Genomic DNA, 24,176 nt, shown 5'->3' on the forward strand with positions numbered 1-24,176 from the left:
TGTGGACGGGCCACCCTTCTCCTCTCCGAAACCGTGTGGCAGTGCTGAACAGGGATGCCCTTGCAGAGGTGTGTCAGGGTGCAGGAGGGGTCGGAGAAGTGGGCTTGCTGGCGCGCTGGGGGCGATCGCAGGCCCTGCCCTGCCGCCCTCCTGTGCGGCCTCTGGCCTCTTCTGTCCCCGGCACCAGAAGAGGAAGGTCGCTTTCAGCAGGGCTCACCCTCTGCCCCCTCTCTCCACAGGGCTTCGTGCTGGCTGTCACCGTCATCCGGGAGGCAGTGGAGGAGATCCGATGCTACGTGCGCGACAGGGAGGTCAACTGTCAGGTCTACAGCCGGCTCACGGCGAGAGGTCAGCCTCCCCGCTCCCCCAGGGCCACCTCCTGCCGCCCGGCCTGGGCCCCAGGGTTGCAGCTCCATCACTGGCCGCTGACAGTCAGGGAGCAGAGTTCTAGGCCCCGGGGCCAGTGGGTGTGTGGACACTGCGGGGTGGGACAGTCACTCAGTTGCTCCCACCCGGGAGGCCACCATGTGCCTGGGGCCCAGAGGCCTCTGTCCCCCAGGCTGCCACGGTCTTTTGTAGAGCTGGGCCTGTCATTGGCTTACTTGTGCGGCGTCAACCTGGAATTAAATTTTGTTCGTTGGGCATCCTCTTCTGGCTAACCCTGTCCCGTTGCTGTCCCTGGGCTGACAGAGGAGGGAAGGAGGCAGACCCTCTCATGCAGACGCTGCAAAGTCTGTCTGATAAGCTTTAAAAGATATTCTTTCTGCATCACAAAAACTAATGCTACAACTTTGCGACATTAGTTTTTAAATAGGCACCAGATTTGTATAAACACTGTATCTGTGAAGATTTCCTTGAAAGGCATTGTATAAATCTTGAAAATTAAGGTGGAGAGTGTGGAGAGAAGCAACTAGATAGTCTTTAATTGTTGAATCCCTTGCAAGATGCCTGCATTTTAAATCGGTTGGAATTAAAAAAAAAAAAATACTCCATTAAAAACCCACAAGGCAATGCTGCCAATGTTGACTTCTTGTTTCAACTACAGATTCTATAGGAGATTACCTGTAAGGATGTGTTCAGAAATGAGAGCAGGTTACCTAAATTTCCCGAAGATGACTGATCCCATTCAGTGATTAGTCATGTTTTAGGAAGCAGCAGAGATGGAGAAAAGCTGTGCCTTACCTTCAGGACACTAAGAATTCTGGAAAAGATGAGATAGATGTCTCAGGGAGGGTGTATCTGAGTCAAGTGTGAATTTTTTTCCCATGCTTTAGTCTTCCCAAGAAGGCGTCCACACATGATTTCAGGGTTTTGCATAGAGTTTTCCTTCGAGGAACAATGTCAGACGAAATGTTTTAGGCTCAAAAAAAAAAAAAAAAAAAAAAAGTCCTCAGAAGGCATGAAAGTATTTCGGTTTAGTATGTTTAAATAATTTTTGTTTATTTATTAATCTGTGTTTAAATAGACTTTTGTAGTTGGTGGTTTTAGCATTTTGCAAGTCTCTGGGAGAGGTAGGGGATGTAGAGTTGGTATAAAAATGCTTTATTATTGCTAAACTACTGTATTTAGGACATTTTGCTATGTAAAGAAAGAAAACTCAGCATAATCTTTGCAAAGGCAGGTGGCTTGGGCTTTCCACGTGGGTAATCAGAAGACCCCTCTGGAGGGTGTTTTTTGTGGTTCGTGTATATTAAATCCTCCCTTAATAACATATTCTGACTATAACATTTAAAATGCTAGGCAACCGACAAAAGCCCCTTTCGAGAGGGTACGGTGGATCTCTTTAGAGGGATTCCATTCATTCATCTATCCGGGCTCCAAACCTTCTTTGGTTCTTTTCATATTGCAATTGCTTTTCCCGTGAATGATTTTTCTGCCCTCCCCTGCAGACCCCCTTCTCAGCTCCTGCTTTATCTTCACTCAGTTCTTGGAAAGATCCTAAGGAGAATTGGCAGATGGCTCCAGCATTAAAAACTTGTCTTCCTTTGTTGGTCTCCTTTTGTGGCCGGTGGTTTCCATTGTCATGCCAATGCAACAGTAGGGGAAACCGAGCAGAGTTCTGAATATTAACCCAGCCCCTGCTCGACCATTTGTTCTGAAAGCCCCAAAAAAGCACTGAAGAAACTGTCAACTCAGAAAGTGATGGAGGTGAGTTTAGTTATTTGATACATTTTAGGGGGTGGGGAAGGGCGAGAGAAGGAAGCCCCAACTAGAAGATTTCAGAGAGAGGAAGAGAAAGAAGCCTTTTTGACCTCACTGTTTAATTATTTACTAATTTTCTCCAGTGAGGCTTTTCACCAAGGTCTTCCTTTACTAAGTTTCAATGCAAAATGAAACAAATATACATATGTATGTCCACACAGGACTGTTTCCTTTTTTAGGACTAGTATTTTAGAGTTCAGAAACCTTTAGAAGCCAAGATACCAAGTCCCGATCGCTAGGTTACAGGCTACAATATGAACCTGCCTTCTGCATCATTTCCTGATTAATAATAGCAGTACTTGTGCTGATACAGTTTTTAAAAGTTGGGGGGTAATAATTTCTAACTAGGAAAAAAAGGTTAAAAAACCATGTGGTGAACTCCCACATGCTCTTCTATCCATTGTTAACATTTTGCCACGTTTGCCTTTTAATATTCTCTCTCTCATTAGAGAATTAAGTTACGGACATTATTTCCTTTATCCCTAAATACTTCAGTTCTTAATTGCTAATAGGGTATTTCTCTCACATAACACAGTACAATTATCAAAATCAGGAGATGCAACATTGGTACATTACTATTACTCTAATCTGTAGTCTTTACTCGAAATTTACGATTTGTTCCTGAAAATGTTCTGGGTTTGTTTTTTTTTTTTTTGGCCCCTGCCCCCTCCAGTGCCTAAAATATCTTGTTTTAAACAGCATTTTTTTTTTTTCCTGGTGCAGAAATCAGTACAGGTTTGCCAGTGGCATTTAATTGTCCTTGTTCCTTGATCTCCTTGGTTTTCTTTGATATGACATTGACATTTTGAAAAGGACTGGCCAGTTTCAGGAAGGTTGCTTTGTAGCTTGTCCCTCAATTTGTGTTTGTCTGATTTGTGAAAATTAGATTCATGACAAGAATTTAATGTGGTTTTAGGAAAGCCAATGGCACAGATTCTTGTTGGGACTTTGCCAGAGTTTTAGAGGCATTATGGTAATCAAATTGAAAAAATTTCAAACTTTGAGAAAAAAGTAGATTCCAAACAACTAAAAACCCTGAAAGTAAGGCACTCATCACTGTGAGGAAAAATAGTTGATACTTTTTTGGGTTTTTTTGGTTAATTGCTACTTCCACTTAGAGCATCTTATTTCATTCAAATAATTTGTTGTCTAAAAAAACACACGAATTAGATTAATTTTTAATATCCTTGTCACAGTTTAATAAGAAATATTTGAAGTATTTTAATACCTCATGTCAAAATGACCTTTTATTCATTTTCTTAAGAATTTTTTTGACTAAAAAAAAATTTTTTTTTGACTACCACCTGTCTCAAGTTTATGATCAGTTTCCATATTATAGAGATAAACACAGGGCTGGGGATTCTGGGAATTCATAATTTAGTGAAGTATCTAGATGTTTATTTATTTATTTTTAAAGATTTTTATTGGGGATCCCTGGGTGGCGCAGCGGTTTAGCACCTGCCTTTGGCCCAGGGCACGATCCTGGAGACCCGGGATCGAGTCCCACGTCGGGCTCCCGGTGCATGGAGCTTGCTTCTCCCTCTGCCTGTGTCTCTGCCTCTCTCTCTCTCTCTGTGACTATCATAAATAAATAAAAATTAAAAAAAAATTAAAAAAAATAAAGATTTTTATTTATTCATGAGAGAGAGAGAGGCAGAGACACAGACAGGGAGAAGCAGGCTCCACAATCCCGGGTCTCCAGGATCACGCCCTGGGCTAAAGGCGGCGCTAAACCACTGAGCCACCCAGGCTGCCTGTATCTAGACATTTAAATAGATAATTTAAAAATGCAACTAATAATTTTACATTAGGGGTGGGAGTGGGGTGGTTCTTACAGAGAGTGTCCCCTTTCTTGATCACTGTATTCCTTGTTCTCAGCACAGTGCCTGGCAGTTGAAGAAAGTGGTTCTGAGCCTGTGCTCTGCCTGGATTCACGAGTCCTGCTTCCACCTGCACCCTGCTCTGTGGGCAGGTCCTTAACCTGTCAGTGAATTGGAGATAATAATAGTGCCTACCTTTTGAGAGTTGCTCTCTGTATAACTCTTATATGAAAGAATGTAACACTGTGCCTGGGAGTTGCTGTATGCTCAAGAAAGGCAATGGGGATGGTATTGTAGCAGGGGTCCATTAAATGTTGATGGATTTGAATAAATGAAGTATGAGCCAGTGGTCATGGGAGGTTATGGGACCCCGTCAGAGAGGAGCTGATACATCTTCTCAAAAGAAGTGATCTCATCTTAAATCTTGCAGGGTGGAAGAGGGCAGGACTGGCTGCGTGTTTGTGGTGGTCAATGCTAAATGAGTATATGGGACCCTTGTTCAAAAATTAAGAATTCAAGATGGCAGCAGGCGAGCATGAAACCAAGTACAGGAGCCTTCTGAGCATGGGGCCCCGTGCTAGTACCCAGATCACACATGCATGAAGTGGCTCTGGTGAAGAGTCTTCCAGTGGCCACAGGTGTGATGGCTGGGAGTGTGGATCGCTTATGCCCAATTCTGGTTCTATCTTGCTCTTCCCATTTAGGCCATATTTCCTGAGTCTCTTTCTTGGGAGAACAGAGGAGAAGACCATGTAGGCAATGATGGGCCTGACACTGTGGGAAAGTTCATTCTATGGTCTAGGAATCTCTGTACAAGGGCATGCTACAGCGAGTAGATGGCGTTGGAAGTATTTGAAAAATTCTGTCAAAATTGGAAAACCATAGAAAAAAATGAAAGATTACCCACCGTAAGCCAGCTATAGATGCTGGACAAGGTCTAGTGTGTAAGTTCTTAAATAGCCGTGTGGAGGTGGCTTTTACAGATGGAAAGTGAGAGGGCTCAGGAAGGTGCCTCATCTCAGCTCGGTAAGGGTGGGGCTGTGACTCGAACCTTGGCTTATCTGAATGCACATCCTAAGCCTTTAGGTCCAGGCACCTACGATGTGCCAGGAGTTGGAATATCTCACCAATAGCTGTGATGTTCAGCCTTAGCACATATGCTACAGGAGGGGTTTTAGATTTAAATTATTTTAAAACATGTTTCTGAGTCCAAAGGAATCTATTAATCCAGCATCCTCATTTTTTTTTTTTTTTTTTTTAAGATTTATTGATTTAGTAGAAGGGAGAGTAGGGGCAGGGGCAGAGGGAGAGAATCTCAAGCAGACTCCCTGCTGAGCGTGGAGCCCAACCGGGTTTGATATCAGGACCAGCGGGATGACGAACTGAGCCTAAATCAGGAGTCAGATGCTTAACAGACTGAGCCATCCAGGCGTCCCAAGCATCCTTTCTGGGATGGACAAACTTATTTTTAGACAAAGTTGTTGAAAGCTCAGTAGGGATCATGCTTTCAGATAAATAAGCGTCCCCTCACCTTCTCCTTGAAATCCACATTTGTAACATGATCAGAGAGCGGAGGGAGGTTCTTAGGAGTTTTATAGGGCTGTCTTCTCTGGCAGCATTCAGAGGTACTAGAAATACCAAAGTCAAAGAAGACAGGGTTTTTTTTTTTTTTTTTTAAGATTTTATTTATTCACTCATGAGAGACACAGAGAGGCAGAGAGAGAAGCAGGCTCCCCACAGGGAGCCCAATGCGGCACTTGATTCCAGGACCCCAGGGCCAAGACCTGAGCCAAAGGCAAACACTCAACCAGCCACCCAGGTGCCCCAGATGACAGGGTTCTTGACGTGGGAGCAGACCCAGCAAAACGTCTGATTACTGGCAGAGATTGGGGTTGAATGAGGAAGGAATAATTAGTAAATGGATTGTTTCTCTTTCTGTGTGCCTTGCCCAAACCAGAAGTTTAATTCTGAGGCTGGAGGGGTTTGCCTGGATTATCACAGGTGGTGAGGGCAGTCGGATTTGCATTTTCACCAGAGGAATTCCGAGGGTCTTCTAACCAGGAATGTTTTCCCAGACTAACCTGTGATCCTGGGCTAAACGTGTCACGCAGATAATTAGCTTTGAAAGAAAGTGCAAACAGAGGTACAATTAGCACAAGTGCTGGTGCTTCTTTCCTGCTGGGGACATCTGGACACATCGAGAGCCAGAAGTCATCAGCTGAAGGTCTCCATGAAACGGAGAGAATCCCTCCCATCTTCAGTTTTGGAGTACGATGTGGTGTTAACGACCAGCTGGTATCTATCTTTTTACTCAGGTAGTTGTCCATCTTTCCAGGTGCTCTGCTCACCCTTTCCCAGGTACAGAATAACCTCAGGACCTCACCTCCTCTTAAGAGTGGTATCTTTTTTTTTTTTCCAGTTTAATTCAAGATCTATTTTTGGACTATTTAAGATTGCGGTTCACATGACTGAATTTTGAGGTCAAAGGATGTAGGTGTTTTTCTCTTCGGCAGTTTTATCCCGTTGGAGTTTATCAGGAGAAAGTAGGCTAGTGTAGGGAAATTGCATGTGTTCATTAATGGGGCCGTGTTTAGCTCGTGCGTTAACTAAATTGAAATTCTGTATTCTTAAACATAAGTACCATTTGTGTTGTCAAAGTGAGAGAACACTAAGATATGTTTTATACTTTTTAATTTTATTTATTTATTTTTAAAGTATTATTTTATTTGTTTTAAGTTTCAGATATTTATTAATCAGTGTCAACCCCAAGACAATACACCAACATGGTTTAGGCATTTAGAGGGAAAATATTTCCTGGGTAAGTGGAAAATCGTGCAGCTGGCTTCCGGAAGATCTTCCTTCTAAGCATCTTTAGAGTGAACCATTTCATTTAGGAGTCTGGGCCCTCTTCAGTTTGCTGTAATCGACATTCACCAAGTAGAACTTGTGTTGATCACTGGGACCCCCAGTTCCAGACTTCTGGGATATTCCCAAATGACTTCCCTTCTCAACTGACATCTGGATTGAACGGTGCCAGGTGTGAGACATACAGTGCTGCTGTAGTACCATAGTACCTCCCGCTCCAGTAAATGCAAAGAGGGGGATCACGCTCTTAGACTCCTGGGCCCCCATCAAGGACCTGGCGTGACTTGGTTGCAGCTGAGGCCTCTGGGCTGGAAGAAAAGGTCAAATCTGTAAGGTGCCCAACACTAAGCTGTCCCTGGCCTGATGGGACGTCCTTGTTTTCTTTTTTTTTTTTAGAGAAGAGAAATACAGTGATGGTCTTTTTTGATATTAACTGCAGTAAGAGTACTGCAAAAGTCCTTTGCCAAGGAACTCAAAGATGGTTCAGGAAGCGGAGAATTCCTCTGCCCAAACTTCTCTCATTAAGATTCAGAGCATTCAGGGATGCCTGGGTGGCTCAGCAGTTGAGTGACTGCCTTTGGCCCAGGGCGTGATCCTGGAGTCCCAGGATCGAGTCCCACATCAGGCTCCTTGCAGGGAGCCTGCTTCTCCCTCTGCCTCTGTCTCTGTCTCTCTGTGTCTCTCATGAATAAATAAATAAAATCTTAAAAAAAAAAAAAAAAGAGATTCAGAGCATTCGTTTTTACAAGTCTCCTTTAAGACAGATCTTGCCAGACATTTTCTCACACGTTCTCCGACAGAGGCAAAGTTGTTTCAGACTCATACATTTCTTTGTTTTTTCAAAGCACTCAGTTTCACTTTATTACAAATCGTTGGTGAACTGATCTATTAATTAAAAAACAAAAAAAACAAAACAAAAAAACCCCCAAAACCTCTGAAAACAATCTCACATGCACATTGCACTGTTATCTTTCCCAAAAGGTATTCCCTCCCCCACCGCCGGGGTGTGGGTCTGTTTCTTCATTATTGGGCACCAGAAGCAGGGAGGACCATTTATATATTTATTTTAAAAGCCTCTGTTGGGTATAAACTTGTTACATTTAAGCCTCAGCCTTTCTTTTTTAAGTTCCCCCTATTTTAAACAAAAGCCCCAGGAAGCGGCCGTGGAATTTATAATAATACTTTTCAACCCTTTGCCTGTTTTCAAATAAGTCTTTTCTTAGGCTCTGGGGAATGCAGACAAGTCTCTTGGAATATGAAAATTTCAACTTTAAACCTATGAACTCTGCTGGGTCTGCAGAGGCGTTTTAATGTCAACCCCAGGAAATGTACACACGCTGTAGAATTTACAACTCATCACTGTCACAGAGTGTGAGCTCAAGAGTAATCCATTAACCAGGGTTGGTGCATAGAGATTGCTGCTCAAGCTCTCCAGAAGCAATCAATGTCCTGCATGCACGATGAAAAATAGAAGTAGGGCTGGAGGTGTTTGGGGTCAAAACAGAGGCCCACACATACGAGTGCCCCGGAATTTATTTTTAAAAATTCTCTTTTTTTTTGCGGGCTGTTCCGCCGTTTGACTGAATTGTCATTTGCTTGTTTCGACTCAAGGGAAACATCTGGTTTCTCCCTGCAATGTAGACAAACTGCTCTTATTCTGAAGCTGTCATCCATGAAAAGCATGGTTTGGGCTCAATAGCTTTGCTTATGAAAGGCTTGGGGTCCATCTCTACAGAAATAAACAGCTCTTGTAATTGGAATTTTGTTCCCTGTTATAAACTCTGGCTCAGAGGTGACTCGGGTAAAGTGTCGAAAGCCGAAAGGGATAAATTTATTTTATAGAAGGCATTTAATGATTTAGGATGTGGCCAGCAGACAGTTTTCCACTTAACCTCTGTAAAAATCTCTTAGCCAACTTCTGTAAAGTTTCTGCAAATGTATCTAAAAATCCCAGAGGCTGGAGGTGGGAGGCTGGGTGTTAGAGGAAGCAGAAGAGAAGAGCGGTCTGGGGAGAGGGAAGTGGCGTCCAGTTCTCGGAAGGGGGCCAGGTTTTCCTGTGCACCGTGTACTGAAGATGTTCCTGGGTGTTTCAACTTTTGTTCAGGGGCAGCTACGTCATTTGTGGGACCCCCTGCAAAATGAGTCTGCAAGGGCCCCTTGTTGAAAAGTTATTAAGAATTTTAAGATGACAACGGGTCATTCACCCGAGGGGGGTGCCCGTGGTGAATACACAGGTCGCTCACCCAGGGGCCTACCTCTCCTTCCACCTTAGGAACCTCAAGGAAGGTGAAAGGAAGAAGGGAAGAAGAGGGGCTTGGGAAGTGTGTCCGCTGACTTCTCAGTGGGGTGTTGGGAGAGTATTTTCTTCCAGTAGGAGGATGGGCAGTAGGGGACCGTCCTCTCTTTGGAGATGGGTGATGCTCGCTGGAGATGTGCTGGTTTTGTTAGGTAGACGAGGAGCTCTGCCAGAGAGCATCAGCATTTTGCTCTTTATTTTGCAAGAAGTCTGTAGAAATTCAGAATTGGCGGTTAATGTAAGTTTAGACATGTGCTTGGAGCCCTCTGCGCAATCTGAAGTGTTTTTCATTCAGCGACTTCATCCCAGCCCCTGAAATGCCGGCGTGAGTCAGGCTCCCTTTGTCCCCTTTCTCTCCCGCTTCCCTCCACCACCCTGGCCCCGGCAGCCTGGCCACCACGAGGGCCTTTACTCACATGTCCACAGCCGACCGTGGTACCTGGCGGAAAGCCCAGTCGACGGTGGAACAGCTGTACTGGTATCTGCTTTCCCTTCTCTTTTCTTCCTGCCACTTTTTCTGCTTTCCGCTCTTCTGGTTTTATGTGTGTTCCTCATTGAGAACCCACACGGACACACACTGACCAGGTGTCCTGCACCTAGGCCTGAACCGCACGTTTTCGATCGCCAGCAAATGGCACAGTGGGCAGGGGGATCCAAGTTTATGGTCAGGGCTGTGCGGTGAGCTCGATAGAGCGGGAGAGTCTGAGGATCCCCCTTTGTTGAAGCTGCAGGATCCCCCCACCCCCACCCCAATACCCATATGCTAACAAGGGAGCCATGGCTAGGAAATCAAGGGGCCTCTAGGCCCTGTGGCTCCCGCCACCCTCTTCCCCGAGACGGAGCCTGCTGGCTGAGACAGATACAGTAGGAGAGCTTGTGTGAGGGATCAGCCTGCTGGCCCTAGTCAGGATCTGCTCTGCAAGCACAGCGGATTAAAAGGGTTTTTTGTTGAGGTAGAGCAGATGGACGGGGGAGGCAGAGTTCACATTAACTGATCATAAATCAGGACTCCGCGTTACAAGGGAAAGATCTGGGTCTGGTCACTGAGAAGTTTGAGCTAATTTAATTTATTATTCTTTTTTTTTCTTATTAGAAGAGCACCTCATGCTAATAATAATAATAAAAAAAATTGCTGTGAAGAATTTAGAAAGTATGTGTGCCAGAGAAAGGGGTAGATTCCCTGTGTCCCCAGAAAGACTCCCTCGCCAGCTCCTCCAGCACAATCCTCCTGAATTGGTCTGCCCTGCCAACATCCACACGTGTACCTATATGGTTATGATTTAACAAGACTTCACGTACATATTTCTCTTTGAGTTAAATAGAAGACCTGTAGCCAGATCTTGAAGGTTGGAACACAGACTCAAGGATCATTTGGGTCAGGGCACAAGCTTAAATTTTTGTAATAAAACCCAAGACAATGTGTAAATTTATGTTTGGGAGCGCCAGGGTGAGCTCAGGTGAAGGAAACGTTCATTGGCACAGAGGGCCACGTTGAATTTATGATCTTCCTTCCTTCCAGCAACGCCTCCACAAACGCCCCCCACAAGGGGAGCGTGTCCGAGCATATGTTTTTTGTTGCCCCCTAGTGGGACCAGAAGAAATTTCAGGCAGGAAAAGAATTCTGTACATTGGGCCCTCTCTTCCCCCATTTCTCTTTCTTTCTTTCTTTCTTTCTTTCTTTCTTTCTTTCTTTCTTTCTTTCTTTCTTTCTTTCTTTCTTTCTTTCCTTTTTTTAAGATTTTATTTTATTTATTTGAGAGAGAGCATGAGAGCAATAGAGCATGAGCAGGGCAGGGGAGGGGCAAAGGAAGAGGGAAAAGCAGGCTCCCCGCTGAGCAGGGAGCCCAATGGTGCTCGATTCCAGGACCCCAGATCATGATCTGAGTTAAAAGCAGATGCTTGACTGACCGAGCCACCCAGGCCTCCCTCTCTTCCCCCATTTCTAATGCTCTGACTCTGGATTGGTGGATGTCGTCCATTCCCTCTGCACATGTTTTGACATAATGAACACTTTGAGGCTCTGTTCTGTCTCTAGCAGGCTAGGGCTCAGGCCCGTGACTTGAATTTAGTCCTGGGTTTGGTGAAAATGAGGCACGTGAAACACTCATGTCGTAGTGCGAGAGATGCCCAAACTGGGAGAGTCTAGAAGTCCACAGAGCAACCGAGGGTTGGTCCAGTTCATCACCACTTGCTGTGTTCTGTCTAGAAGTCATTATTAGTGTTTGTGTGCCTTCATTCTAGTGCCAGTTCTACTGACTGCTACCATGACAAAATTTAATTGAATGCAAGAATTAATTAAAATCAAACCCTATGCAACCTATTTGAAAAAGTTGTTTCACCAGAGATAATTGGAATGCTACGGAAAATCTCGACAGTGGTAAATTATTAAAAAGACACATTGGGGCAGCCCCAGTGGCTCAGCGGTTTAGCGCCGCCTGCAGCCCAGGGCGTGATCCTGGAGACCTGGGATCGAGTCCCACGTCAGGCTCTCTGCATGGTGCCTGCTTCTCCCTCTGCCTGTGTCTCTGCCTCTTTCTCTGTGTCTCTATGAATAAATAAGTAAAATCTTTAAAAAAAATAAAAAGACACATTGAATTATGTGAAAAGTATATGTTACTGTGAAAAACTGTAAAAGCCTGGAACCGCACACTCATGGTTTCATTAGTGTCTTTGAGTGCTTCGTAAAAGTAAAGAAGCTCAAGCTAGCAATCCTACTTTGTGAATGTTGGGTTTTTGTTGAATGAATGAGTACAGGGAGGGAATAGAAGATTCATGATGCCCGTCCCACTTTTGCTCTCATTGCTGGATAAAATTATACTTTATTGAGGAGGCTTGAGAGTCATCATTACTTCCTTTCTTTCTCGGCTGAATGTTTGTAGGTTAAATGGGCTTTTTATGAAAAGCCAATGACATTAAGATTTCATGGTGTTGCTCCCTTGTGCAAGAATTTGACCCATCACCAGAATCAAGGCCCATCTCCTCCCCGGGCTTGTTCATAGGACTGACTGGCCCTTCCACTTTTGTCTCTCACTGTCCCTGTCTTCCATGCGGTGCTTCTGGCTCTGCTGAAGGAGGTGCAACCTGTAGCCACACACACACACATAGACTACTCACATGCACCACTTTCTCCCATCTCATGCTTTCCTTTCATGGGTTACTGGTAACCAGTGTCCTTTATCTGGCCAATTGCCGTCTCCCCTCTCTTGCAGAGTGTATGTTGGCAGCTCCCTTTTCCCATCCCTTCATTTATTATTTACTTGTTGTCTCCTTCCTTCCATGGGGATGTGAGTTCCCTGTATCCCCCACCTCTGGATCACCTGGCCTACACCAGGCATTCAGCAAATGGTGCTTCAATGTTGAATTCATGATCAGGAAACTTCTGTATGCTGAGCAGTGTTCTAGGTCCTCTTCCAAAGGGAAGATTTCCCTCCTTTCTGTTCCTTAGCACCCTGGACTCACCTGCATTATTTTACACACTATTTTGTGCTAACAGCATCTGTCTGGGTCTTTTTCTTACCAGCTCATGGGTTTGCAAACTACAGCCTGGGAGCCAAATTCAGCCCACCATTTTTTTCTGTTTGTTTTGTTTGTTTTGGTATGGCCTGGTTGCTAAGAATAGTTTTTAGCCTTTGATGGGGAATGATTGTTGGCAGAGTTGGAACCTTGCCTCTTGGCCTACAAAACCTAAAGTGTTCACTGCCTTGACCCCTCACCAGCACATGTTTGTTGACTCCTGCTGGAGACCAAGCATTTTTTTCTAGGATAAGGGGACTGTCTTGCATCTTTGAATTCCCATGACATAGCACTCAGTAAATGTTTTTTGGTGTTGAACTGAACTCACTGTCTTTTTTGTTTGTTTGTTTGTTTGTTTTAATTCATGCTCTGGAGTCAGATGGGGGTGTGTCTCCTGGCTCTGACCTGTTCTAACTGTGAGGCTGGGGAGTGAGGTGGGGATGGCACAGGTCCGATCCTACTTTCTTTGTCTGAAAACTTCAGACGATAATACCCGTTTCTGATGGTCAATGTGAAAACTAAAGGAAGCTGTCCCTGTGTCACTATATATACAGTGCTTATTGCAGGTGTAGTGTTTACTGTTAGCTGTTCCTGTTTATCTAGATAAACATTAAGCTGAAGTTGTGTGGTCTGATCATAATCACATAAAATATATAGCAACCACAAATTTAAAAAAAATCAATCATTTCAGGATGACTTCTTTCTTTTCAGTGGTTTCGAAAATTAAGAGTTGACCTTCTCAGGGGGTCGGGGTGGCTTGGTCAGTTTAGCATGATCTCATGATCTCGGCCCTCGTCATGATCTCCGGGTCACGAGATGAAGCCCCACATTGTCCTTGGGCTCCATGCTCAGCAGAGTCTGCTTGTGAATTTCTCCCTCTGCCTCTCGCCCCACACAAGTGTGCACACGTGCTCGCTCGCTCTCCCCCACTCTCAAATAAATAAAATCTTAAAAAATAAAGAGAAAGAGAGTTGGCCTTCTGTCCATGGATCTGACTCTTAATTTTATTCCCCTTTTCTGTGTTGTTTTTTGCTTTCTTTGGTTTTGAAGTTGAATGGATCTCATGGTACCAACTCAGAAAAGCCTCTAAGGTGCCATTAAGACAGAAGGCCTTCTGTGAGTGGGTGAGATGCCCCTGGGCTCTCAGAGGTGGGGATTCATTCCTGGAGTCATCTCTGTAGCAGCTGAATCTCTCCCTGGAGAGGCAGGCGATGCTGATGAGCTTGGCTGGGCCAGGGAGAGACATCCTTCTGGGTGTGCCATGTTGACCTCGCAGGCTCGTGGGCACTCTGCAAAGGCACGAGGACTTGAAACGCATTCATACATGATGTATCTTAGGCCTCTTTCCTTGCAGGGACGGTGAAGGTGAAGAGCTCCAACATCCAGGTTGGAGATCTTATCATCGTTGAGAAGGTAGGTGGGATCCTGTGGTTTGTGAGTGGTTGCTGTGTGAGTGTGTAAATGGGAAGTCATTGAACCACTTCATAAATCCTCGCATGTAATTTGTTTATCTGGTAGATGAACTCAATGTAAGCTTTTTGGGATTCTCTCCTACAGCTTTGCCTGGGGAGGAAGATTTCTTTGCCATGAGACACCCACAAAGAATACTTTTTCAAGTGTACGTATGCTGGTTAGCCAAAAATTCTGCTTACAAAACACAAGTACAAATTTTGATTTTGTATTTGATGTATTTGTTTTGGTGTCTTTAAAAAGAAAAAAAGCAAAAAAAAAAAACAAAAAAACTTGCCATAAAATCTTTCCTAGAAGTTTGCTTGCTGCATATGCATATAGAAATATTTGTCATTTACCATTTGAGCAATTTTAGTTTGCGTTCTTTGACTTAAACATCGTGTTTTCCTGTCATTTTGTAGGGAGCAGGGATGAAGTATAATATGAGAATAATAAGAAGGCCTGAAAATGCGTTTTTAAAAAATAGCACCATTAATACATTTGTGACTTAAGCAAACACTCACATCTCTTTTTGCCGCCTGTTTGGAAGGCAGTGGGTTTTGGGGGTGGCCCTGCAGAGGCTTGGAATAATATTTGATTAGAAAAGGATTGTATGGTAACTTGTTTCTGTAGGAAGTGAACTATGCTCTCTTAAAAGGATTAAATCCAAGAACTCAAAGTCGATTTGAGGTAAAGTGAAGCTCTTCTGGGTGGCAGCTCTGAAGAACCACACAAACCCTTTATGTTATTACATACTTTTCTGTTCATAATTAAATCGGGGCTGCCGTTGGCTTACATGGAGAATGGCTTTTGTTGCTCCTTACTACTTGACTTCCTTATTAAAATTCCACTCAAAGCCAAACATCAAGCCAGAAAATTGGTAGGAGCAGAAAGCGTGAGCGGAGCGTGTGTGTCTTTGGTTTCAGCAGACCGCCTGGAAGAGGGCCAGCGAGGGTTGCCGGCTGTAGGGCCCCGGCCCTTCTGGCTGGAATTTCAGGAGGTGATGGTTGGATTCTCCAGAAAACTAGCAGCTCTCTTTCCGAGATAAGATTTCAATCGGGGATTAGTCAAGTAACAGCAGCGTGCAGGATTTTTCGGATTCAAAACAAAATAAATCCTCAAATCTGTCTGTGACAAAGGCAGAGACATGAATGAGGCTGTGGGTCTCGGCGGCCCCCCTCCCCGCCGAGGGGCCCGGGGGCGGGGAGCGGAAACCCCACACACGGCTATTCACCGTAACAGTCTTTCTTTTCATTACACAGAACCAGCGGGTCCCTGCTGACATGATCTTCCTGAGGACATCAGAAAAAAACGGTAAACATCTGGCATCAATTTTGAAAATAACCATTAACCTTTCAGTGGTAATTTGGCAAAATAATCATTTGAAAATGGAACAGAAGTAGATGATCATTTTGGAGCCATGGAGGCAAATCAAAAACATCTCTTTTAATAGAGCCGTCTTTTTAAAAAAAAAAAAACAAAAACCAACAAAACCAACAAACGTTTTGGGTGCTCGCAGGTCAATAGATTTTGATCATCACAAAGATACAGTTAGTCGGACCCAGGCCGAGTCCCTGCTGGGGGATCCGCACGCAGTGGCCATGGTTTTCCTCCTTGGGCTGCTGTTGGGCTCACCTTCAGGGCTTGGCAGGATCGGGAAGCGCATCCCACAAATGGAAGCACATGGAAACCCTCTCTCTCTTCTGAGGAAACACCAGGAGATGTGTGACCGTAGAGAAGTTGGGGACAGAGAGAGGTAGGTGGCCTCTTGGGCCATGCCTACCCTTACCCCTCAATTTATTTATTCTCACAGCCTCCTTAGACCTGAGCGGGCTGCTCAAGGCTCCTACAAGACCTACTCATTCCCAGTTCTTTCCCAGTGTGGTTGACCCCATGGCCTGCCCACCCCATCTGTTGACTCTAAATCTCCTTTTTTTTTTTTTTTTTAAATTTAAGCTGTTTTGAGGAAATAAGGCTGTTTTTCTCTCACGTACAGACACAATCAGATCTTTGACCATCTGAAAAAAAAAATCACATTTGTATTTCTTCAAGACTCCTGGAACCTACTTTATTATGAGTCAAATAAAAGTATACATGAAATTTTATGCTAATGATCAATTAAAGTATCCAGAGATGAAGAAGAGGATGCTAGATTAAAAGTCTTCTTTTAAAATCTGCTGCTTTGTCCTCATGTCCTCAATCTGGTTCTCATGTCCTTGTCTGTGAAGATAGAGCATTATGGATTAGGGTCCCTGAAGTGCTCCCTTCCCTGTTCCCCCCTCAAAAGATTAGACATGCTTTTCCTGGACAGTGCCCAGAGCTCTCAGCTGCAGTGTCTGCGAATTCACTGCCTTCTGGGTCTGATGAGATACACAGCTGACTCATTGCTGGGACTTGCACATCAGACTGAAATAGGCATCCACATGCAAGTGGGTAACGAGCACGTGCTTTTGTAGCACTTTCTGCACTTTGAGCAGTCTGCCAGGATCCGCTGCGGAGTCCTCACTATGTGAGGTTGGTGCTGTTCTGCCCATTTTTACACTCAGGGAAACCCAAGTAGTGAGTGGTGCAGCTGGTCTTGAACCCAGGAGTCTGGTTCCTACCTGACAAGGAGTTCATATCTCTGCCCAGAATGGCCTTGAACGCCAGCTGCTCTGTGCTAGCCACCATGCTGCAGGTTCTGGCACCCTAACTCTTTACAGCAAGCTCCTGAGGTCTGTGTTCCTCCTCATGTTGTAGACAGGGCCCGCTGGTGTTTAGCAACATCAAGAAACCAGCCCAGGTTCCTACTGTGAGTGAATGATGGAGTGCGGATTTGAATTCAGATCTTCTGACCCGAGAGCTTACAGAGGGAGTGGGAAGTGGGGCATTCGTTTTCCCTTTTGGTTGTTGGCCATCAGTTTGGAGTTTTACAAAGGCCAGAGCAGGAACTACTCAGAGCTGCCAGGCGAAGGATCCTTGAATCGAAAGCAGATAGACAGTGCCCACCCTCATCCCACAGGGTCTTGTTTCTTGCGGACGGATCAGCTGGACGGGGAGACAGATTGGAAGCTGCGGCTCCCCGTGGCCTGCACGCAGAGGCTCCCCACTGCTGCCGTGAGTAGCTTTCCTGCAGAAGGACAGACTGACATTGGTGTCCTTGGAGGGCTCTCAAATCAGAGGCCCTTGGGGGCTGGATGTGGGATGTCAGTTGTGAAGGAGGGCTGATGGGACAGGGTCCCGGGGGGCCTAGAGCACCTGTTGTTTCAAGTCATGTGGCTGAGCGAAGTGCAGGTGGGGTGCTCTTTGGAGGGAAGCTCGGTATCTTAAGAGGCCTCAACAAGGTGCCTAACGTAAAGCTAGAAGGTAAGGCGGGTGTATCGTTCCTCTGCACAGGGCCTCCTGAGACTTCTCGTCTTACTGAGAACCCATACCACAGTCCTTTCCTGTTGGCATCAGGGGCAGGATGGTGCCTCTCAGGATTCCCAGGGGCTCCTAACTATAGTTAGAACCTCACTGCTGTAGAATTCCTGGTTAACATACCAGTAAATGTGTGCACTGCCCTAAGGATCTTTCATGGCCGGTGACGAATGAAATAGCACCGGTGCATTGTAGAGCAGTGAGTTTCTGACTATGGTTAGGAGCCCCCTGGGAATCCTTAAAAGGCACCATCCTGCCCCTGAGATGGGGTAATCTAATGAGAGGGTCCTGATTTTTCTGGATGATGCATTTTAACTTCCTGGTAAGATCTCTCCAAAGAAAGCTTTCTGATCTTCAAAATGATTTGAAGGATTCTCTTTAAGAGACCGTCTAGAAGAGCTTAGAATCATGAAGGAGCTTGCCTGTGTGCTGCACAGAGTTGCAATTTTTGGTGTGTGCTGGGGATGCATCAGTTCAATAAACACACATGTTGCCCCCCACCACCATGCGGCCACCCCAGTCTGGCCTGGACTGGGGTCCCAAGACGGAGGAGATGCCACTGTCTTTGCTGTCAGGAAACTCTTCTTTACTGGGCTGGAGGGATCTGAGTAGGGAGGAGCAATTTAGCAAAAGAACTATATGAAAGGATGACCTGGGCATCACATGAATATATTCTTGTTTTTTAAAAAAATTAAATTGGAAAAAAAAAAAAAAAAAATTAAATTGGGGATTCCTGGGTGGCTCAGCGGTTTAGCGCCTGCCTTCAGCCCAGGGCATGATCCTGGGTCCTGGGACTGAGTCCCACATCGGGCTCCCTGCATGGAGCTGGCTTCTCCCTCTGTGTCTCTGTCTCTGTCTCTCTGTCTCTCTCTCTCTCTCACTCTCCCCCAATCTCTCATGAATAAATAAATAAAATCTTAAAAAAAAATAAATTGTATGGAAAGCTGTAGAGAAAGAAGTCAAAAGTCTTGCTCATGGCCTCTGCCCCAAACCTTACCTGCTTTCCTCCGGGGATCATATAAAGTCAGTGGTGATCTTTCCAGACCTTTGCCAGCACACTTTCCTACAAATATATAACTGTAAACTTGGTGAGGAGAGCTTACACATATATGGGATCACGCTGTATTTGTGATCTGCAACTTTTGCTCCTGTCTACTTTGAATGCGTCTTGAGATCTTTTTTTTTTTTTTTTAAGATCTATTTATTTGAGAGAGAGAAGGGAGATGGGGCAGAGGGAGAGAGAGAAAGTCAAGCCCCCCCCCCCCCCACAATGTGGGGCTCGATCTCATGACCCTGAGATAACGACCTGAGCTGAAATCAAGACTTGGACACTCAACTGACCACACCACCCAGGCACTCCTCATGGCCTTTTCTTATTAGTACGTAGAGGCCACAGAATAAACACATCTGCATATGGGGTCCCCCAGCTAGTTAGTAGAGGGCTCAAGCCCTGCCTGTGGGGGCAGCCAGTAGCCTCTACCCACCTCCCTGTAGCGCAGGGGGTATGTATTGTGGTCCAAATTTGCCTGGCAACCTGATTGGAGATTTTTTTTCCAGTTTTTTAATTGTGGTAAAATACACATCAAATTTATCATCTTATCCCTTTAAAATGTGCAGTTCAATGGTGTTAAGTACATTCACATTGTTGTGCAACCCTCACTCCCATCCATCTCCATGCAAAACAGAAACTCTATAGCCATCAAACAATTCTCCATTGCCCAGTCCTTGGCACCCACCATGTACTCTCTAGATATGAATTTGATTGCTCTATGGATCTCATAGAAGTGGAATCATACAGGATTTGTCCTTTCGTGACTGGTTTATTTCACTTAGCGTCACGTTCCAAAGGTTCATCCACGTGGTACCTTGTGTCAGAATTCCCTTCCTTTTGGAGGCTGGACAATATTCCATTGTATGGATGTATCCCATTTTCTTTATCCATTTATCCATTGATGATACATGGGTTGTTGCCATCTTTTGGTGATTGTGAATAATCCTTCACGAACATGGCTGTGCAATATCTTTGAGGTCCCGCCTTCAGTTCCCAGCAAGAGGATTGCTAATTATACAGTAATTCCCTATGAAGTTTTCAAGGACCCACCATACTGTTTTCCAAAGCAGCTGCACCATTTTACATTCCTACCAACAGTGTACGAGTGTTCCAGTTTCTCCACATCCTCACCAATACTTTTTTGAGAGTAGCCATCCTAATGGGTGTGAGGTGTTCTTTTTTTTTTTTTTTTTTTTTTTTTTTTGCTTTTTACTCCTCTGCCTTTTCCAGGGTTTTACACAGAGTAGGGCCCAATAACCACTTGTTGACTGAACAAGGATTTCCATTGGTACGAACAACTCTTGGAAACTGCAGTGTGACAGAAGGGGGACCGTGGCTGTCAGCCAGTTTAGGAAACACTGGGTGAACACAGATAAACAGGCATCTTTACTGTGGAATCTGTCAGGGTGTTGTGGGATATTGTGTGTAGCGAGTCCTAAAACTTCATAGAAATTTTTTTTCTTCTTTTTTCCACTGGCCCTGTAGCTTTGAGAACCTGTTTGCTGTTTGGAAGATAGAATTACTCTTGAAAAATAGTGGGGGGGGGGGGCTCCCAAAATCTCTTTAATCATGAACTTTAACTCCATAATGTGCCCTCTGTTGAACAGGATCTCCTTCAGATTCGATCATATGTCTATGCAGAAGAGCCAAATATCGACATTCACAACTTTGTGGGAACTTTTACCAGAGTAAGTAGGCTTAGCTTACCAGCCTCGAACAGCTTCAATTACCTCACAACATAGAGTCAAGTATTGTTATAATTAATGTTACTCTGTTGTGTGAGGGCAGGTACTCTTCTGTCCCCTTCAGACGTATCCATGACCTCTTCTACTCATTGAAGTCCTGGCTGGCATTGTTAACAATTTTTAAGCCACTTCCCAACTTTTCAGGATAGAAATTTAATTTGGATTTAAATTATTTGAAGACTCTGGGATAATAGATTTATAGAATCCAAATTAAATTCATGGTCTCTTTCTAGAAGCCATAGGACTGGCCGGCAAAGTGCTCTTTTTGTTTGATTTGCTTCTGCATTTTACTTCTTGCCTTGTAAGACATGTCTTCAGTATTAGAAGCCTGTCCTTCAATCATGAACCAGCTTTTTCACGTATTGCCATGGGGATGAAAACCATGCCAAGGACAGTGGTTTATGAGCTTGATCCTCCTCTCCTGGCTGAACTATGGCTTTCCAAGTAGGGGTCATCCTCTCTTCCTCTCTTGGGAAGAGCAGGCTGGAAACAGCCCGTGGGTTCTCTCAAATCCTCGGTAGGTAAATGCACGTCTGTTGGTCTTTTCCAGGAGGACAGCGACCCTCCGATCAGCGAGAGCTTGAGCATTGAGAACACGCTCTGGGCCGGCACTGTCATCGCGTCGGGTAAGGGCGCCCTTTTCTGAGGAATGTGTTAGCAATTTGAAAAGGAAAGAAAATCCTTTTGTATAATTAGAATAATCATCTGTCAGTTGAGAAAATTAGTCGTCGGTCAAACAGTGTTTTCCACTTGCTCCAGCCCCTCCAGGGAATCTGACTGACATCTAATTGCCCCTCGGACACTTGTGTACGCCTATAAGAGAAGCTGCTCTGGCCGGTGGACTGTTCTACAGCATCCACTCTGGGAATAGCCCTTAATTGCCACCTGAGATTGACATTCTAATCTCTACCAGAAATTGGGCCAGCCTGGATGTTCTGGCCGGACGTGGTGTCCGTGGGGGCTCTTGAGCTTCGTCCTGCCCAGTCAGGGGCCCTGGTGTCCAGGAAAGGGCCACTGGGCCTGAGCTGGAGCCTTGGTATTAAATACCAGGATGATGTGGAGATCGATGTTTTGAAAGCTGGGATGAAACTGAGCAGAAGCGTCTCCAGGGGCTGAGCAGTGTTTGCAGCAGCAGGGGTTGGTATCAGTGGGGTGCTCCCAATCTGTCAGGTGCCTGCTGGAGCCCCGTGCCTTACACTCAGTTCACTTACCCCTCCCAACATGACCATGCCGGAGGGTGCGAGTAGTACTCCCATTCTGTGGGTGAGGAAATCCAAGCTCAGTGAGGTTAAGTAATTTGCCCAGGGTCACACAGCCAGTTAAAAGGCAAAGTTGGGACTTGAACCCAGGCACTTTGCCCCAGCAGCAGAACGTACTGTGCAGCTCTTGTTATTATCTTATGTTACATATATTATGTGACAGTGTATACTATTATTAACAGAAAATCACACTATTGGCAACTTCCTGTCTTTACTGTTGGAAGATCACTTTTTCCCTCCCAAGCACATCTCCCTCCTCTCAAACTGTGTTCTTCTGCTTCATGCTGCTTTGCGGCTCCTTGGTATAACAGATGCTCAGTCAGGATGCTCTGCGGCTGGGGAAGGGGATGTGGAGCTCAGGCCAGCACAGACTAGACCGGGGCCGCCTTGCTCACCATCCACAGACGGACTCCTTCCTGCAGATGGACAGAGTTGAGCGCTCCCTTTAGGCCGTCTGCCATTTTTCGTCTTCCATCACCTGTCTGCATTTGCAGCCTCATCTGGAGTGTCCCTCAATTCCTCCTGATGGCTAAAGAAGTGAGAAATGGGTCCTTAAGGTTCTCCCCGCTGCACCATGGCCACACCCACACCTGAAGCCACACCCACACGCCCACACCCACCAGCACCTGGAGCAGCCCTTCCCCACCGTGTGTCCACCCACCTCTCCCAGAAGTGGTTACTCTTCCTTCCCAGTTTTTCTCCCCTCTGAAGTCATTTATTAACAACTATTCCCTTTATTTTTAGATTTATTTATTTATTTATTTATTTATTTAAAGATTGTATTTATTTATTCAGGAGAGACACAGAGAGAGAGTCAGAGACACAGGCAGAGGGAGAAGCAGGCTCCCTGCAGGGAGCCTAACATGGGACTCGATCCCGGGCTCCAGAATCACACCCTGGGCTGAAGGCAGCGCTAAACCACTAAGCCACCCGGGCTGCCCAATTTTCAGATTTAATAAAAAGAAGATTTTATTTATTTATTCATGAGAGACAGAGAGAGAGAGACAGAGACACAGGAAGAGGGAGAAGCAGCCTCCCTGAGACTTGATCCTGGGACCTGGGATCTTGCCCTCAGCCTAAGGCAGCTGTTCAACCACTGAGCCACCCAGGCATCCCTATTTAAATTTTTTTTTTTTTTAAGATTTATTTATTTATTCAAGAGAGAGACAGAGACATAGGCAGAGGGAGAAGCAGGCTCCCTGCAGGGATCCCTATGTGGGATTCGATTCTGGAACTCCAGGATGACACCCTGAGCTGAAGGCAGATGTTCAACCACTGAGCCACCCAGGCATCCCTAATTTTTAAAAATTTTAAAAAAAGATTTTATTTATTCATTTGGGAGAAAGAGAGCATGAGTGGGGGGTAGGGGTAGTGGGAGAGGGAGAAGCAGACTCCCAGGTCCTCATGGAGTCCTTGCAGGGCTGGATCCCAGAACCCTGAGATCATGACCTGGGTGGAAGGCAGACGCTTAATCCACTGAGCCACCCAGGTGCCCCTAATTATTCCTTTTAATCTTTAATAATTTGTCAGAAAAATAAGGAGCCTGTTTTGATTTGCATTTCCTAGAGTACCTGGAAGGTTGGCCCTCTTCATGGTCTGTGTGGTCTCTTCCTTTGTCCTGGACATTCTGTGCCCTGAGCTGTTTTTCTGTTGTGGTTCTTCTGATTCCCTTATTTGTTTGTGAGAGTTTCCCATTTCTGGTTTTTGAAAAGATTTTATGGTCTATTTGATATGCAGCAGTTCCATGGTGTTATTATTCTTGTTAGGTGATAGAAGGTCTCTTGTTACGGTTTTGATGTTTATTATTTCATTGTGAATATGGGGACCACCGACCATAAATGTTTTGGTCTACTTTGTTTCTTCTTTTTCTTATTAACTTGTAAGCATGTAGGGAGAGTATCAAACTGTCATCTCATGTGTGATGCAAATCTCTTTTCAGAGTTTATTGTTTGTCTTTTGTTTCTGTCTTTGATGTGCTTTGTTTGGTTTTTCCAGATAGAGGTTCTAAATATTGATGTTGTCCACGTTTCCATAGAAACAGGATTCCTAGGGCAAAGGGCATATACATTTTACATTTTGGTTCACCTAGCAAACTTCCTTCTTCTGAATCACACTCCTGATAACCTGATCTTATATGTGCATCCTTGCCAACACCATGTTCAGTTGGACTTTTAAATTTCTGCCTATCTGATATATGTTGAATAAATATCTAACATATTGATTTGCCTTTTAAAAGCTCAGGTGGCGGAGCATGTGAGTCATGATCTTAGGGTTGTAAATTGAAGTCCCGTGTTGGGCATAGAGATTACTTAAACATTTTTTTTTAAGATTTTATTTATTTTTTTTGAGAGACAGAGAATCCCTAGCTGCCTCTGCACTGAGCATGGAGCCTGATACAGGACTCGGTCTCACAACCTTGAGATCATGACCTAAGCTGAAAACAAGAGTCAGATGCTTAGCTGATTGAGTCATCCAGGTGTCCCAAAAATAAAATCTTTTTTTTTTTTTTTTATTCATGAGAGACACAGAGAGAGAGAGCGAGAGAGGCAGAGACACAGGCAGAGGGAGAAGTAGAGG

The 24,176-nt window shown here is 44.9% G+C and overlaps 1 protein-coding gene across 3 annotated transcripts in view; it reads left to right on the forward strand.

The window, feature by feature from the left end:
* ATP9A (ATPase phospholipid transporting 9A (putative)) overlaps positions 1 to 24,176 on the forward strand; it is a 130,236-nt gene that overhangs the window by 38,242 nt on the left and 67,818 nt on the right. For all 3 annotated transcript variants that reach the window (XM_072735560.1, XM_026014704.2, XM_072735561.1), the window contains exons 4-9: positions 240 to 348; positions 14,051 to 14,109; positions 15,408 to 15,459; positions 17,147 to 17,241; positions 20,203 to 20,283; positions 20,891 to 20,966. In XM_072735560.1, coding sequence (XP_072591661.1) covers positions 240 to 348; positions 14,051 to 14,109; positions 15,408 to 15,459; positions 17,147 to 17,241; positions 20,203 to 20,283; positions 20,891 to 20,966 — 472 coding nt within the window. The remainder of the gene's footprint in view (positions 1 to 239; positions 349 to 14,050; positions 14,110 to 15,407; positions 15,460 to 17,146; positions 17,242 to 20,202; positions 20,284 to 20,890; positions 20,967 to 24,176) is intronic.

The sequence above is a fragment of the Vulpes vulpes genome, chromosome 14, assembly GCF_048418805.1.
Source record: "Vulpes vulpes isolate BD-2025 chromosome 14, VulVul3, whole genome shotgun sequence".
NCBI lineage: Eukaryota > Metazoa > Chordata > Mammalia > Carnivora > Canidae > Vulpes > Vulpes vulpes.